Raw genomic sequence first — 17,649 nt, forward strand, 5'->3', positions numbered from 1 at the left:
GTGACGTTCTCCATTAAGGACCAAGTAATCTATATGAAGAAATTGCAGCGACAATTGTATTGGAGGATGAAGCGTCAAATCCAGAAAACTATATATAATTCATGCTTTTGATGTTACCGTTGAGGTTGAGGCCCGTCTGTAATGGATAATTTGAGAAAGAATTTAATTTATCCTAATTTCTTTCCTTTTTAAAGAAACATCATACGGTTGATTTAGTTTATTATTTTGTTTGAAAAAGTTATAATATAAAAAAATAAAAAAGTTACCAAGATGTCTAATGAAACTTCCACCTCACCTTCGTGGTCACTTTTCATTCGTCTATAAAATGGACGACCCTATATTCACTGAGCCACTCATCATCACAACTTAAAACAGCAAGTTTTGGATTTTCCTTCACACCCAATCAAAGTCATCACAGATTCTTTTCCAGATCATTCTTTGATTCTCCGTTCTGAAAAAAGAAAACCCTACCATCCATTTCTCTATATAAACCCACCCTCGCTCTTCTCCCTTTCTTCACCGCACCCAAAAACCAACACCTAAAACCTCTTCACAAGTTACCCTTCTGTGTTTCTCATACACATTCAGTCAATGGCTCCAAGTTTGACTAAAGCTGCCAACGGCGACACTAACCTCGCCGACGGCTCTAAGCCCTCGTCATGTCCTTTCACGCTCGAGAAGTCCAACTTCAAGGCAAACGGCCATGTCATTCTCTCCGACGTGCCGGAAAACATAACACTCATCCCATCACCCTACAGCACCGCCGGCTGCTTCGTGGGCTTTGATGTCGCCGAGCCCAACAGCCGCCACGTGGTCCCCGTTGGCCAACTGAAGGACATCCGCTTCATGAGCATCTTCCGGTTCAAAGTCTGGTGGACTACCCACTGGGTCGGATCCAACGGCCGGGACCTAGAGAACGAGACCCAGATCGTCATCCTCGAAAGCTCCGACGCCGGTAGGCCCTACGTCGTCGTTCTCCCCCTTCTAGAAGGCTCCTTCCGCGCCTGCATCCAGCCCGGCAACTCCGACTTTCTCGACATCTGCGTCGAGAGTGGGTCCACCCGAGAAGTCTCCAATTCCTTCCAGAGCGTGCTTTATTTGCAAGCCGGTGATGATCCGTTTGCCCTAGTCAAAGAGGCGGTCAAAGTCGCGAGGGACCATTTGGGAACTTTCCAACTTTTGGAGGACAAGACCCCACCTGGGATCGTGGACAAGTTCGGTTGGTGCACCTGGGACGCATTCTATCTTACTGTACACCCTCACGGCGTCATAGACGGCGTGAGGAAGCTGGTGGAAGGTGGGTGTCCACCCGGGCTCGTGTTGCTCGACGATGGGTGGCAGTCCATTGGTCACGATTCTGATCCCATCACCAAAGAAGGCATGAACCAAGCGGTTGCCGGCGAGCAAATGCCGTGCAGGCTCCTGAAGTTTGAAGAAAATTACAAGTTCAGGGACTACGTGAGTCCCAATGGGGGTGCCTCTGGTAAAGGCATGGGTGCCTTTATCAAGGACCTCAAGGAGGAGTTCAAGAGCGTTGATTACGTGTACGTGTGGCATGCGCTGTGTGGGTACTGGGGCGGAGTCAGGCCCAATGTTCCCGGAATGCCCGACGCTGTGGTGGTGGAGCCCACATTGTCTCCGGGCCTACTGAAGACAATGGAAGATCTGGCCGTGGATAAGATCGTGGCCACTGGTGTGGGGCTGGTCCCACCCGAGGTCGTTGATCAGATGTACGAAGGGCTCCACTCGCACTTGAAGTCCGTCGGGATCGACGGCGTCAAGGTGGACGTAATCCACGTAAGTCGTTATTTTTCTTCAATTTTTAATTCAATTGGTTGTTAATTATTAGTTGGATTTTGGTCGGTGTTGGCGTTGAAGTGTCACGTTGAAACTGCTAGGTGTCATTATTTTTGGATGTGAAAGATAAAGAGAGACTATTTAACTTCTGTTAACTTACTTTGACCTGTATGGTCGGCACGTTATATCTACTTTTCCTTTCCTCCTAACTTTTTAATTTTTGTAAGAATTTCCTTCTTTAATTTTCATATTTACACAAAATAATTAATCTTTATTATATTTATTTTAATATTTATGCTGTAAACAGTTGCTGGAAATGCTTTGTGAGAATTATGGCGGGAGGGTGAAGCTGGCGAAGGCATATTTCGATGCTCTTACATCTTCAGTGAGGAAGCACTTCAATGGCAACGGGGTCATTGCCAGCATGGAGCACTGCAACGACTTCATGTTCCTTGGAACCGAAGCCATCACTCTTGGCCGTGTTGGTATGTTTTTGCAATTAAAAATTTTCATTTTGTTCTAACTTCTAACTCACTCCTAATTTTAATAAACAGAAATTAATCATTTTGCAAAATTTATGCTATCAGGTGATGATTTCTGGTGCACCGATCCATCTGGTGACCCCAACGGTACGTTTTGGCTTCAAGGGTGTCACATGGTGCACTGTGCTTACAACAGCTTGTGGATGGGCAATTTTATACACCCGGATTGGGATATGTTCCAATCGACCCATCCCTGCGCTGCCTTCCACGCCGCCTCTAGGGCCATCTCCGGTGGCCCTATTTATGTTAGCGATGCCGTTGGAAAGCACAACTTTGATGTGCTTAGGACCCTGGTGTTGCCCGATGGCTCAATTCTCCGGTGCGAGTACTATGCACTACCAACTCGTGATTGTCTCTTTGAGGACCCTCTCCATGATGGCAACACCATGCTCAAAATATGGAACCTCAATAAGGTAACCTATCTTATACTCTTGTATTGTCAAACTGTGAATTTGAATCATCGATAATGTTATTTGGGTCTTAAGCTAACAATACTTTTGATATGTATGGAACAGTTCAGTGGAGTTCTTGGGGCATTCAACTGCCAAGGAGGAGGCTGGAGCCGCGAAACCCGGCGCAACCAATGTGCTGCTAAATTCTCCCACAGGCTGACCGCCAAGCTCAACCCGAAGGACATCCAGTGGAAGAGTGGCAAGAGCCCAATTTCCATTGAAGGAGTGCAAGAGTTTGCCTTGTACTATCACCAAGCCAAGAAGCTTGTCCTGTCCAAGCCCAACGAGGATGTTGAACTGTCACTGGACCCCTTCAACTTTGAGCTCATTTTTGTCTCTCCGGTGACTGTTTTGGGTGCTAAAAAGTCTGTCCAATTTGCCCCCATTGGCTTAGTGAACATGCTCAACACCGGCGGTGCCATCCAGTCCTTTGTTTTCAATGAGGACGAGAGCTCTGTTCAAGTTGGAGTTAAGGGCACTGGAGAGCTCAGGGTCTTTGCTTCTGAGAAACCAACAAGTTGCAGGATTGAGGGCAACGACGTTGCTTTTGAGTACGAGCAGAGCATGGTCATAATCCAAGTGCCATGGCCTGCTTCTTCCACCTTATCTACTGTGGAGTACAAATTCTAAATATAGATTCTAGACCAGTTTTTTTTTTTCTTTTTCTCATGAGGACCAAGTCTCTCTTGTGCCTGCAACTTTAATTAGGACCAAGGGACTTGGTATACTTAAGCACTGTTGGCTAATTAACGACTACTTAATGATTTCAAGTAATACAAACTATTGAGCTTTTCATTATATATAAGCTTATAAGATTCGCTCTGTTTTAATTTTTTTTTTTTTTGGGTTGTAATTTTCATGTTCTTAGTTTTCCTCTCAATTGTATTTGAGTTGCCCAGTTTGTAGATGGATTTGGGAGATGTAGAACTCCTTTGTGGTGTAACTCTCCACCTTATTTCACCATATGAATTGATTTGCTGCAAACACTTTTGATCTTCTTTTTTGCTACCAAATGAACTGTTTGAAACATTGTGCTTAACCAAGTAGACAAGACCCTAACAAATTTCAGCCATTATTTTTTAGTAACTGCGTTCAAAGCTCAAAGGGATTTGTAACTCAGTTCGTTAAGAGCATTTAACCTTGCATCCGAGGTCGTAAGTCAGATTCCCCTCTCCCTCACTATAGTTTTGTATTCACACCAAAAAAATTGCATTCACAGAGTCACAAATGCAGGGGATAATACAGAGCTTTTCCATGTTGCAAGTTTAATGCTTTTGCTCCTTTAGAAAATAATCTTGATTGTCCAGAGTCATGTTTATAATGGGCCAATCCTTTGTCTAGAGGTCACAATACGGGCTTTTTCAGAAAAAGAAAAAAGAGAAAGGGCTTTGTGGCCCAAAAAAACCAAAAGCCCAAAGCCCAAAGAAGTAAATAAAATTCAAAGAAAAATAATAAGACAATCAAAAGTCGTAAATTCGTAATTTGGTTTTTACGTCTCAAAGAAGCGAAGTTATTACAGAAAGGAGGAGGTCGTCTCAAAACGAAATTGCTCAAACATTGCCAATCTTCAAGTTCAATCCTCAGCATAGATAAATAAGGAAATTAAATAATACAAATTCCAAAACCCGAAAAGGAGCATCCAAAATTTCAGGCTGCTGTTTGTATATACTCGATGAGCACGACGTCGTTTATGGACAAGCAGATAATGGATCTGTCACAGGGATCGCCGCAGCAGAACAACAACGACTTCATCGACCAGATGAAGATGAACGACAACAACCATCCCAAAGAGGAAGAAGAGCAGCAGGTCGGCCATGGAAATGGGCTTTCCAATAAGCTATATCATGAGATGTTGCCCAGCTACGATTTCCAGCCCATTCGTCCCATCGTCGGAACTTCTTCGCAGTCGCAGAGCCTCGATCCCGCACCCAATCTTGGAGGAGGAGGAGCCGCTAGGGTTTGGAACTCCGGCGAGCCCAAGTCCAACACTACCGCTCCTATCAGAGTAATATTTTTATTCCATTAATTGCTGAATTTCATGTTCGCATTTTCATATGAATCAATCGAAGTGATTAGAAGTGAATCAGAATTGCATTAGTTTGCTTAGAATTTGTAGTTTCTCTGAAGCTGCATTAGTCTACTAGGGCAAGTGAGTGACCAATCAGTTCGGTAAGGACCATTTCATTAGCATATAACAAATTGGCAATTATGTCAGTTCAAGAGGTTAATAGTTGTATCTGATGATCAACACACGGCTTAAAGCTGCAAAAAATTTATTTGCTAGGTTTTGGGGGCTTTTTAGTTGTTAGTTGTTTTAATTTCTTCTAGGTAATTTAGGGAATTGATAATTGTGTTTGATTTCTATCTGTTTTGAGATTTTGTACATTGTATTTGTTATTAGCATTTTCAAATTTTGTATGATATGCTTCAGGCTTCAGGTGAAGTTAAATGTTTTGTGATTGGAGAACTCTAATGAATTAGCCCGAGGGCAGTGCGTGAATTAAAACAACAACTTTTTGATTGATCTTGTTGCCATGTATGTTAATTATTATTTGAGATTAGATTGATCAAAGATGGTGCTATTGGAAGTATTGATGTTTTGTCTACCATGATGGGCTTTTTGAATATAGTAGCCTCCACTTGATTTTTCAAGAAAATCTTCCTGCTGTATGGTAGACTTTAGGTAGACATTTATGATTGATAACTGTATGTTAGCTGTACCATTTGGTTCATTTACATTTACATGGTGCTACCCTTTTTTTGTTTCTTACAGAATTATGGCTCTCTGGATTCTATTGAACCTGCAAAAGTTATTTTACAGAAGGACCGAAATGTACTTGATGCTACTGTTGTGTCAGAGATTGACCAGGCCATGAAGAAGCATGCTGATAATTTATTACATGTGTTGGAAGGTGTTAGTGCACGACTAACACAACTCGAGAGCAGAACCCGCCACCTTGAGAATTCTGTGGATGATTTGAAGGTATCTGTGGGAAATAATCATGGGAATGCTGATGGAAAGATGATACGGTTGGAGGATATTCTTCGAGATGTATGTTGCCTTTACTTTTGGTGTTTTAGTCAAATAGGACTTCTGTTAATCTGGAAATCTTATAAATAGCATTGGGAGTATGATTGATGCAATATGCAGGACGATTGTTAGTCTTGAGCCAGAACTAAATAGAGAGTGTGAAAGCAAAGTTGCCCATCTCCCATGCTCTCACCAAACCTGAAATTCTTGAAAATCTTCAATCTTCTAGGCATTTGAATTGCGTGGTTTTGGAAACATTTTTACCCCAACAAGATAACTCCTAGTATATCTTACAGCAAGGTCTTCTTAGTTGGGTTTACTTGCTTCCAGGTGAAAGCAAGCATTCATTTGTTTTGGCATGAAAACTTAAGTGTTGTTTATTAGCACACTAGCCTATGTTTATCTGTTTTTCTGGCCAATGTGTTTATGCTGCTCTATTGACCATTCTTCTCTTTTTTGATTTTTGTCAACATCACATACAGGTACAAACAGGTGTTAAGGATTTGAAGGATAAGCAAGACATAGTAGAGGCTCAGCTGCATCTTGCAAGGATACAAGTTTCCAATCCCAAGGTAGACCCTCAACCAGAACCTCAGAACGCTATGCATGGGGATTCTGGGCAGGCAGCCGCCTCTGCTCCTCGACACTCTCACCAACAACTTCCTCCCCCTGTGAACCTTCCGCCCTCACTTCCTGCTGTCTCTCACCCAAATGCTCCTCCCCAACCTATGCCCCAAAGTGTACCACATACAGTTCAACTTCCAAATCAGTTTTCTCAGAACCAGATCCCTCCTGTCCCTCAGCAAGACCCTTATTTCCCACCGCCTGGTCAAAATCAAGGAGCCCCAAATCAGCAATACCAATTACCTCCAGGTCAGCAGACGGTCCCCCTTCCTCCAGTGCCACCACATCAACAATTTCAACCTACCACTCAACCACAGTATTCTCAGCCTCCACCCCAGCTGCCTCAACAGCACCCTTCGCATACACCTGTTAATCCCTCTCAACTCCAGCCTACATTGGGTCACCATGCTGAAGAGACACCTTATATTCCTTCCCAGAACTACCCACCCAGTCTTCGTCAGCCACCTTCTCATACGCCCAGTGGTCTTCCCCCCTCCCAACAGTATTATAGTCCAGCTTCCCAAGCGTATGAGCCACCTTCAAGCAGATCCAGTTCAGGGTATTCTTCTGGGTATAGCCCTCCAGCTGGGCTTGGTGAGTCATATCATTATGGTGGATCACCTTCTCAATATGGTGGTAGCTCCTCAATGAAACCACCACAACTCTCTTCTTCTGCTACAGCTCAAAGTGGAGGAAGTGGTTACCCACAGCTACCAACTGCTCGGGTACTACCACAAGCATTGCCTACTCCATCTGGGGCAGGGGGTGGTTCAGCTTCAGCTGGGACTGGAAACAGAGTTCCCATTGAAGATGTGATCGACACCGTGACAACTATGGGTTTCCCGAGAGACTATGTTAGGGCCACTGTTCGAAAGATGACAGACAGCGGCCAGTCAGTTGACGTCAATGTTGTGCTAGATAAGTTGACGAATGATGGGGAAGTTCAGCAGCCTAGAGCTTGGTTTGGTCGATAGTATGGTGTTGCCTGCTCCAGACCGATGTATATGAAGTATCACTTGTTTCTAGATCGTCTATCGCTTGGAACTTAGGAGATGCACCCTTTTATGTATTTTGCGTTTCTCTTAATTTCCTTATGAGGGATTTACATTCCATTGCGTGCGCTTTGCATTGAACCTATTTTCTTTCTTTGCTAGCTTCTGTAAGTGATCGCATGTCTTCCTCTCATTTGTGTATTTACTCGTAATAAATGGCAGGTGGTTTATTGAGTTTTATGATCTGTTCTTCGTGTATCATTACACAATTTTTAACGCTATTGCAAATTTTCCCTTGTGCATTTTTCTGCAGAAAACAGGAATCTTTTCCTCGCTTACCAAAGTGAAGAAAGAATATTATTTCCAAGAAAGAGAGAGAAAAAGAGGAATATTATTTTCACAGAAAACATAAAAAAAAAGAAAATGATTAAACGTGAAAAATACATTTGTCAAAAATAAAATAAGAAAACCCCACCTTTCCAAACATGCACGGACGCACCCCACCCAAAAAGGAATAAAAAAAGAAATGAAAAAAAAAAAGAAGTCTCGTGAGACACTTCCACAATTTCCATAATCTTATAGGAGAAAATGCAATTTTGTAATTCTAGTTTTGGTCCACACTTTATTTTATTTATTCCTTTTTTTGGCACAGCGTCGTCTCTCTCAAAAATCCTGTTTGCTCGGCACAGCTCCAAACCCCCAAAACAAGTCACAGTCGCAAAACCTCTTTCTCTCGCATATTACTACCCCGCCAAATCTCTCTCTCTTTCTCTCACGCAAAAGCTTTCGTTCGATAGACCCCCTCGATTATCTCATTTTTACGATCCTTACCCCTACCTGTTCCCTCTGCAACTATGTTTCTTCCCGAAATTGCCTTCCATGACCTCCGTGCATTGCTCCGCGCTCCGTAGCGAAGTTGAATCAATCTCTATGTATGAAGCTTTAGGAGGCATTTGTTGCTCAATTCTTTTAGAACACTCGGTAAGAATTTATGCTTAATTATTTGATTTTACTTTTCCGTTCTTTTAAACCTAAATTATTATCAGCTAATGCAATTCCTAGGAGTTTAATTTTCCATATTCTGTTGATTATATTGGATTACTTATCGTTTTCATATGTAATTGTGAAAGCCTATGGGTTTTAGGAGTTTAATTTTGATAGTGCGGACGTGTATGTATAAAATTGCATTCAGTTATTGACTAGTGCTTTTCATTTGGGTTTCGCTTACTTAATTTATTTAAGCAGTTTGTGTCTGTTTCTAATATGGTCATTGCTTTGTGCATTAATCATATCTATAGAGTGTTGATTTAAGTGGTTCAACGATCATCATTCATTCTAATAATCAGTGAACATGAAGTACTGATTTTGAATGCTATTTCGCATAGCTCCATAAAAACAATTCAATTCATTTTACTTCTAAATTTGCGTTGGCACATGTATGCTGATTACACAATGTGTATCAAGTTGATATGGTTATGGTGCAAGGATTTCAAATTGTTTGCACCTCAAATGTTTTTCATGTTTGAGCCATTTTTTCTCTGGAACGGGATGATTATCTGCTCTTAACATTTTTCTTTTTTGTATTTCCTGGGAAGTAATTTTAGGTTCTTTCACTGGAGTATTTATAGACAAACAAGTAATTTGATTTCTGCACTGGGAAATTAGAGCTATTGGTGACATAAAACAACATCCTATTGATTTCAAGGGATCAAATGGAGTTAAAAGTTTCATCTCCAAAACCAGGGGGCCTTTCTCCTTCTGATTGTATTAGTGATCCTGAGGAAAAGGAAGTCAGTGATGATGATGATGATGATCGAAACCACAAACATCGTAGACGAGAGACTCGTTCTCAGTCTTTGGAGAGAGATACTCTTGACCAAGTTATAGCAAGGCCATACAGAAAGCGAAATAAACCTTTTGCAAATGGGAACTCTTTCAGGGATAATGACTCTCAAGCAAGTACAACGTGGAGAAATTACAATTCCGCTTCTCAAGACTTTTCTGTAAAATTTGATAAAAGACGCCCGGGATTAGCATCACTGCCTCGAGCACCTTTCGATTTAAATCAAAGAATCCGTGCAAACCAAGGATTTCCTGGAGACCCTGGTCTTGGTAGGGGAAGAGGAAGAGACTCTGGATCATGGGGCCAACGCGATTCTAGGTTCAACTCAGATATTGCTTCTCAAATGGTTCAGCAGGGATCCATTCCTCCAAATCTTTTTGCTGGACGTGGATTACCAAGTGTTTCCAGTGCACAGAATGCATCCTGGAATGCATTTGGATTGATTCCAGGAATACCTAATGGCGCCATGGATACACTACATTCCATTGGCTTGCAAGGAACACTCAGACCACCAATCCATTCTTCGATGAATATGGGGATTCCTCGTCAAAGATGTAGAGACTTTGAGGAGCGTGGATTTTGTCTAAGAGGGGATATGTGCCCGATGGAGCATGGTGTGAATCGGATTGTTGTTGAAGATGTCCAGGTACATTTATTGTGCATATCTTTCCTGTTACTCGAACATCAGTAGCATATATTTGGCATAGCACCAATCACTTTAAAAGTAGAAAATGGAAAGAGAATTGTGGCAATGCGTCTTTAGACTGAGGATCACCACATCTACTGGGGTACAGATGTTTTATGTGAAAAATTCACCTCAGTATAGTACTTTTTTCTTGGTAATTAATAATGTGTTGTTTATACTCTTGACGCTTTTAAGTTTATCTAGCCATTATCTACTTGTCTGCAACCTGAATGTTTAATGCAAGTACTTAGAGGGAGACATGATGCATGTTTCTGTATTATGATTCAGTATTATTAATGTTTTATTGACATTCTAGCTTAACTTAAGGCTTTATTTAAATGTAATGTCTGCACCATTAACCATCTTCTTTCACATTCATTATGCCTGAATGTTTAGTTTTGTACTCTATATGCATTGGCATGTGCAGGTCATACCTTGGTTCCGAAATCTTTAGGCTGTGACTTGATACCTTTTGTTTTTGTTATATTTTTTTGTATAATGCCAATCAGTTTGTGCGTGTACCCACAAACACCTGTTTCTGCTGGTCTGTTAATGGTATCCTCGTTATTGAATGTTTATTAGCCTTTGGATGTTTCTGTGTTAAGAGATCAAGCTTTTTACTTTAGGACTTTCTGCAACAAGATCTAACTCCCTGTGTGCTAGCCATTTTTTCTTTTTGTGTTACCTAACTTGCCACTGGTCAAATGTTTAGCAGGGGGTTGGGATGGGTATATGATATATTTGATTCATCTGATCACAACTCATACATGCATTTATTTATCTTGCTGCACTTTCTCTTGGTTGGATATTTCATTCTCTGTAAACTTCATTCTTTGCTGGCCTGTGTTTTTACTTAAGTCCTAATTTCCCTCAATTACAGAGTCTTTCTCAGTTCAATCTCCCTGTATCAAGTGCACACCTACTGGGAAAACCCACTGGCCCTGGATCTCTACCTTCAGTCAGTGCATCTTCAGCTGCATTGATGAATAGCAAAGGCTTACATGGAAAAACAAGCAAGTCTGCTGTCAATGATGATGGTTTGGGCTTGAACGGTCCATATTCTGGTCCTGGTTATCTGGGTGGAGCTGATTTGTATGACCCTGATCAACCCCTGTGGAATAATAATGGTCCCGAAACCTCAAATGCACTTCTAGGCCTGCAATCACCTAGGAATGATGAAACTGAATCCTTGTCAAATGATGATCCATCTGATCGTCATCGTGCCAGGTTAGATAGTGCTGATAATGAATGCCCAATTAGAAGCGTTGGGACAGCTGCCAATTCACAGAGTACAAGCGTGTCCGTGTGGGGTAGAATTGGCAGTTCAAAAAGTAAATTAGATGTGAAGGAGAAAATTGATCCTACAAATAATTCTTCAGATTGTATTGAGAGTGAAACTAAGGAAGGTAAGGAGGCATTAGTCAGCATTCAAAATCCACCACGTCAAGGGAAGCGTATCATGGCAGAAGATGGCCCAAAAGCCGTGGATTCATCACCCAAGACACATTTTGATCCTACACGTAACATTCGGAAACCATCTCAAAAAGCATTGCGTACTCTATTTGTCAATGGCATTCCCCAGAAGAGCAACAAAAGGGAGGCTCTTCTTTCTCATTTCCAAAAGTTTGGAGAGGTCATTGACATTTATATTCCATTGAATAGTGAACGAGCTTTTGTCCAGTTTTCAAGGAGGGAAGAGGCTGAAGCTGCTTTAAAGGCACCTGATGCTGTAATGGGTAACCGCTTCATCAGGTTGTGGTGGGCTAATCGTGATAGCATTCCTGATGATGGCACAGGCACTGCCAGTAATTTTCCTGGTTTAATTCCACCCCATCCAACGGTTACTAGTATAAGCAAAGATAATCTTCAATCTGCTGCTCCAAAGAGTAGTATTGTCCATACATCTGATGCTTTTCTACCTTCCGCTGATAACTCCAAGCCTGTCATCTCAAATGGTCCCAAGGCCCCACCTTTGCAGAAAAAGCTAGAGAATTTAGAGCAGTTAAAGGAGGAACTTCGCAAGAAACAGGAAATGCTGGACCAGAAACGAAATGACTTTCGTCGCAAATTGGACAAACTTGAGAAACAAGTAAACCATCTGCCCTTACCTTGAATGTTTCATTTTCTCGCTAATGCTACTTGTTTGATATGAGGCACATATCATCTTGGCTTGCTTTACAAATTTTCTCATGTTATACTCTCATCTCAATGTACCTTATTTGCTAAGACAGTCTTTTTGCATGGTTTCAAAGAGATCTTAGAAAGGGTTTGAAATTGATTTATATAAAGATGTGGGTGCAAATTTATTAGTGGGGTACATGATAACACTATTATTTCATTATCAGCTTTGCTCAAGGTTTGACTTTTTTCAGGCTACTGGACCCAAGGGTGAGGCAGACATAGAGCAAGCTGCTAAGAGACCCAAAGTGGGAATAACAGCTGATGTTGGTAAAGTTGCTAATCCAAAGTCCTCAAATCCGACTCCTATGGAAGAACTGCATGCTGAGATGACTGATAAAAACAAATGTGTAGAGAACGTTGTCTCCTGTAGTCCAAAAACCAGTACAACTATGGTGCTGCAGCAATCCACTAGCTTGAAGCAGCTGAGTATTCGTCCATTGGGATCAATAGGGACTCCTTCTCCAGTGAATAGATACAAATTGGACAATCGTCCCACTGCATTTAGAATTCTTCCTCCTTTACCCGCTGGATTCGCAAATGTAAGTCTCTCTCTCTCTCCTCCCCCTCTCAAATCCTTCCCACTCAACCGCCAAAAAGGAGAGAAATTATTGTTGCACTTTTCTATAAGTGAATAAATGATCTCTGCTCTTGGATATATGGCTGCAATACATGTGGCATCACACATTCCTCAATGAATGGGCCTATGTGTTAATCATGAGCAATAAAGCAATGAGTGCGTTTTTTTAAGCAATCATGGGCCATATATCCTTCATATTTGCATTAATTTTTTTGTATGGTAAAATATAATCCATTCTGGTCCTAGGTTTTCTTTTCAGTTGCATCACATTGAAATGGTCTGGAATCTGTTGGTCTTGGTGTAATTTTATTTATGTACCAATGAAAGTAAACTGATGTTTTGTGCTTTCTAGGTTGCTATTATGAAGGAACACTTTTCACCCTATGGCGATCTTTCTAATGCGGAGTTGGAAGATCTGGAATCCCGTGATTGTGGTAGTGAGTTGGAGGCATCAAAAGATTGCTCAGCTTGTATAACTTTCACGACACGCCGTTCAGCGGAGAGGGCATTTCTCAATGGTAAATGCTGGGAAGGACACGATCTAAAATTTATGTGGCTGACATCTAGCATTTCCAGCAATGACCGCAGTGGCAGAGAAAATTCTCCATCCACCACCACCCCAAAGGGGCCATTAATAGCTGATGTTGAGCCTGCAGATGAAGTAGCAGACAGTGGTTCCCAGGAAGCTTCTGCTGCATCAGGAAATGGAGAACCTGAACATTCCGAAAGACAAGGTGGTGTTGAGCACGTGGAACCGGGTGAGTATTCCCAGTCTAGTCCGAAGTCAACATCTGGTGAGAAAGAGTCATCTAAAGGCGAAGCAATGTAATTTACAAATGGGCTAATTTTCAGATTTGTACAGTCAGGTAAATGTTAAATCTGAGAAACTCTAATTTTCCAGGAAACCTGCTTTAGCAATTGCTTAAATTTTTATTTTCCAGTGTTTCTTATTTGTATGCATGGGATTTGTAAAAAGGGAATTTCCTATTTTTGACTTCTACCTGAGGATAGTTGAGTGGTGTACCATGTTGTCTTTCTGCTTAGATATGTCTAGGACCAAATCATTAAAGTTGAAAATTCTGTTGAAACATTTAAACGGTTACATAGAAGAAAATATTAGGGATTTGATTCCCTTTCAGTTTTATGCAAGTTGATCCAGTAATTTTACTGAATTCTCACTGGATTGTGATGCTATTTGCTTTTTATGTATTTGCTCTGTGAAAATAGTATTTCTGCAGTGCTTATCACTTCATTAAAGAAAAGCTTTGTCGTGTCAAAAAATGTCCCCTTGATGATTTTGTCCTTCTATGTCAAAGACAAATACAGTAATTGTTAATGGATAGGATACCAATTGAAAAACAAAACAAAAAATTGTAACTAGCAGTTCTAACTTCTAGAGGGGAGGTCAAAAAAAAGTTTGTCATATTTTATTTGAACAAGAATGAGCCAATCACAGTTTCAAGTCGACAAAAGAAGAAAACAGTTCTTCACAAGTGTCAAATTGTGATTGGCCGAAAAAAAAAAGCCGAAGCGTTGTAGAGCATGATGAGTCAGCCATCCAAAAAGAAAAGGTTTGAAACGCCAAAAGCTAACTGGTCCAGCAGCGATGGCAAAGGAAGAAACGGACATAAAAATGAGGGGCTCAAATGAAATAAAATAAATATTCAAGGAATAAAACCATAATTAAGTGCAAAGAAGAGTAGCCAAACTGAAGAGAAGGGAATATTCGAATATGGTCCATTCGAGAATCGACTCTTTCTTCATTCTTATTATTATGAGTTGTAATTAACACAAAATGGACCCAAAATTTGAAAATTTAATTTAATTTTAATTTAACATGTTAAAAGAAAAGGCTATACAGCAAAGATGGACCCAAGCCAAGAACACCAAATCATATTTTCTGACTGCCAGTGCCAAACAAGCAAATAAGAAAAGAAAAGAACAAAGCTATATTTTAAAATCGATTGGTCCTAGAATTCCAACCCATGACTTCCATTTCCAGCTGGCTGTGGTAAATTGTGGGCAATCAACTCAACTACGATGCCAGCAGCAGCAGCAGCAGCATCTCAAGTTTAGTTTTGTAGACCTTGAAGAACACTAATAATGGAAAATTGAGAGAGACATTCCAAAGTTGAAGGTCTCAGCTGGTCTGCCATCTACCAGTCAGTCAGGCTTCAGTTTCTCCGAGATAAGAGTACCCCGGGCCCCAGCACCTCCTAAGACAAGTAAGCTTCAGCCAGGAATTCATTGCTTTAAATGACAGACATGCTCAATCAGGAGGAACTTCCTGGAGAATTCTATTATAAGTGCAGAGCATGCATCACATGGTTCAAAATCACCTTCTATAGCAGCAAAGCAATTGAAGACCCCAAATTGAAAATTGGTCCCCATTTGACCTTAACTTCCTATTACTACCCCCATAACATTAGAATAAGTGCCACTGCCACTGCCAAACAAGTCCCTACCCTGGCAGTGGCTCCTCATCTATGCCATGCTTTTCAGCCAATCCCTTTACCTTTCTCTCGTTATCCACCAAGAAGCACAATCACCAGATTCACCCTGGAAAACACATATCATGGTTGGCAATGTACTAGAGTGAAAGCATGTTGCATTGCACCTAGAATATCGGTCATAGGATACAACAAAATCCCTCACATCATCTACCTAGGACGACAATGCCCAACATTCTTCTTTCTAAGTTTATTCCACGCGAAGCTTGTTTTTATCTGGTCTTGCAGTTCTCCATAATCCATGGATCACATATTTAAATGTAAGGCTATTCGGCGCAAAACCCACTTTCATCATCCTATCCTGCAACTCCAACAACTTGGCCATATCACCATCCTCACAGAAGACTTCAACAAGTGTATTGTAACTTTCAGAATCAAAAACTTGAAATTCCTTGGCAAACAAGCCTAACAATGTTTCTGCTTTATCAACATCCCTTTCTTTGCAGTACCCCTTTATCAATGACCTGCATATCTCTAGATTAGGAGCCAAACCAGATTCAGCCATCTCTTTCATTAGAGATTCACCTTCCACTGTTCTATTTATGTGACATAGACAGCATATTAGAGTTCTGTATGTAAAAAGATCGGGTTTAATGTTCTTACGTATCATCTCGGCTTTCAAAAGCAGTGCCTCTGCCACATAAAGGTTTTCACAGAGAGACTCAATCAATTTGTTATAGATATCCAAACCAGGCAGATGACCATCCTTAGAACTTCTTTCTAATAGACTTTTAGCTGCAAATGGTCGAAGTTCTTGACACAAGGCAACTACTAGATAATCATAAACATCATGAGAAATAGACACTTGAAATCTTTGAAGCTCCACAACCAAATTCAGAGCAGAGAGCAGCTTACCTTCTTTGCCATATCCTTCTATGACTATCCTACAAGTGAAATCATCTGGACAAATACCATTTCTGATCATCTCATGCAACAATGATCGAGACTCTTGCATCTTCCCCTCATGGCAATAACCACTAATAAGAGTGTTATACGATACAGTGTCTGGATCCAACCCTCTATCAATCATCCGATGAAAAATCTGATGAGCCTCCCTTACCTTCCCTTGTTTACAAAGACCATTCATCAAGGCAGTATATGAAACCATGTCCGGCATCACACCTCTCCTATACATGATCTTATACAAATAAAATGCATCTTCCAACCTTCCTTTCCTACAATAGCTACTAATTAGAGTATTATATGTCACAATATCGGGATCAAATCCTTCTTCTTCCATTTTCTCCAAAAATGCATTCACTTTATCAACATCTCCATCCTTGCACAAAACATTAATCAAAATATTAAAAGTATACACATTTGGGTGTATCCCAATCCTTCCCATCTCCTCATATACTTCCCAACACTGGTCAATACAATTCAACTTCACTAACCCATTCAAAAGACAATTACAAGCAATCACGCTGGGAATAAAACCAACCCTTATTGCCTTTTTCATAGTGCTAAAACCATCTCCAATCATACCTGCTTTCACATAAGCCTTAATGAGCATGTCAAAGATTACTGGATCCCAGTTACAATCTTCAGTACACACAACCAAATTTTGGAAAATGTCATCTTTTGGTGAAACATCTCTGACCAACTCTATCAACTCCCATAACAATTTCATAGCTTGCGGAAACTTTTTGGAGCATGCCAGAATATGAATAACAATACAATAATTCTGGGTAGTGGGTCTGAGACCCAAACCATTCTTGACCCAATTGAAAAAAACAAGAGCTGAGGAGTAATCAGAATGAAATCTGAGCAGAACCCTGGAAATTTCTTGAGCACCTAGATGAGGAAAAAGCTCTTTAATGTCATTTTGAAGAAGGGAAAGATGGGCGTTTCCTTGCTTAAGGCTTGAACAGATGAGATTGACTATGTTGTTGGGGTTTTGGGTTTGGGGAAGAAAATGATAAAGTGGGTTTGAAACTGATATGGAGTGAGAGTCTGGGATGGTCTGTAGAGCTGAAGAAGAAGAAGAAGAAGAGAGAGCTGATATTTTTAGTATGAAATTGATGTTCAAGAGTGGTTTTGTATAATATGGAGAGTTGGCTGACACAACAAAGATCCGATTTATGGAACATGTTGAAGCACGATGCATCGCTAGCAGAGAGATGGATGGAGAGAGCGAGAAAGGCACCTGCTGCGAGTCTGTAACATGGACAAAGGCGTGAATAAAGCAAAATATTGTCACCAATCGGAAAATATTTTTAGATAAATGACCTTGGGGTCAATTCGTGAATAATGACAAAATACGAAATGCCGTTTCTACCCTACTAGAGACTTGACATTTTTTATTCCATTACAGATTACTCATGTGTTTACTTTACATAAAGGAAAGAAAATGCAAGTTGACCCACATAAAATCAGGAATTCAACTCATGATTTTGGAGGAATTAAACTCTTGGG

The 17,649-nt window shown here is 40.8% G+C and overlaps 4 protein-coding genes across 6 annotated transcripts; 3 read left to right on the forward strand and 1 right to left on the reverse strand.

Moving 5' to 3' along the window:
- LOC18782253 (probable galactinol--sucrose galactosyltransferase 5) lies at positions 51 to 3,777 on the forward strand. Its single transcript, XM_007214907.2, has 4 exons — positions 51 to 1,797; positions 2,105 to 2,282; positions 2,385 to 2,752; positions 2,855 to 3,777. Exons 1-4 carry the CDS (start codon positions 592 to 594, stop codon positions 3,419 to 3,421), a joined length of 2,319 nt encoding a protein of 772 aa, XP_007214969.1. The 5' UTR covers positions 51 to 591; the 3' UTR covers positions 3,422 to 3,777.
- On the forward strand, positions 4,279 to 7,683 carry LOC18781695 (protein transport protein SEC31). 2 transcript variants are annotated; one of them, XM_007217157.2, is made up of 3 exons: positions 4,279 to 4,796; positions 5,565 to 5,843; positions 6,305 to 7,683. In XM_007217157.2, the coding sequence occupies exons 1-3, from the start codon at positions 4,464 to 4,466 to the stop codon at positions 7,418 to 7,420; spliced, it is 1,728 nt and encodes a 575-aa protein (XP_007217219.1). In that variant the 5' UTR covers positions 4,279 to 4,463; the 3' UTR covers positions 7,421 to 7,683. The 2 variants fall into 2 exon arrangements, with proteins under 2 accessions (XP_007217219.1, XP_020414761.1); XM_020559172.1 differs by having other exon boundaries at positions 5,613 to 5,843; positions 6,305 to 7,678.
- LOC18783857 (zinc finger CCCH domain-containing protein 41) lies at positions 7,782 to 13,866 on the forward strand. 2 transcript variants are annotated; one of them, XM_020559171.1, is made up of 5 exons: positions 7,782 to 8,419; positions 9,034 to 9,927; positions 10,847 to 12,055; positions 12,339 to 12,686; positions 13,077 to 13,866. In XM_020559171.1, the coding sequence occupies exons 2-5, from the start codon at positions 9,151 to 9,153 to the stop codon at positions 13,551 to 13,553; spliced, it is 2,811 nt and encodes a 936-aa protein (XP_020414760.1). In that variant the 5' UTR covers positions 7,782 to 8,419; positions 9,034 to 9,150; the 3' UTR covers positions 13,554 to 13,866. The 2 variants fall into 2 exon arrangements, with proteins under 2 accessions (XP_020414760.1, XP_020414759.1); XM_020559170.1 differs by having other exon boundaries at positions 9,043 to 9,927.
- On the reverse strand, positions 14,440 to 17,438 carry LOC18783705 (pentatricopeptide repeat-containing protein At5g40400). The gene has a single exon (XM_007216211.2). The coding sequence runs from the start codon at positions 17,339 to 17,341 to the stop codon at positions 15,425 to 15,427; it is 1,917 nt and encodes a 638-aa protein (XP_007216273.2). The 5' UTR covers positions 17,342 to 17,438; the 3' UTR covers positions 14,440 to 15,424.

Source organism: Prunus persica, chromosome G3, assembly GCF_000346465.2.
Source record: "Prunus persica cultivar Lovell chromosome G3, Prunus_persica_NCBIv2, whole genome shotgun sequence".
Lineage (NCBI taxonomy): Eukaryota > Viridiplantae > Streptophyta > Magnoliopsida > Rosales > Rosaceae > Prunus > Prunus persica.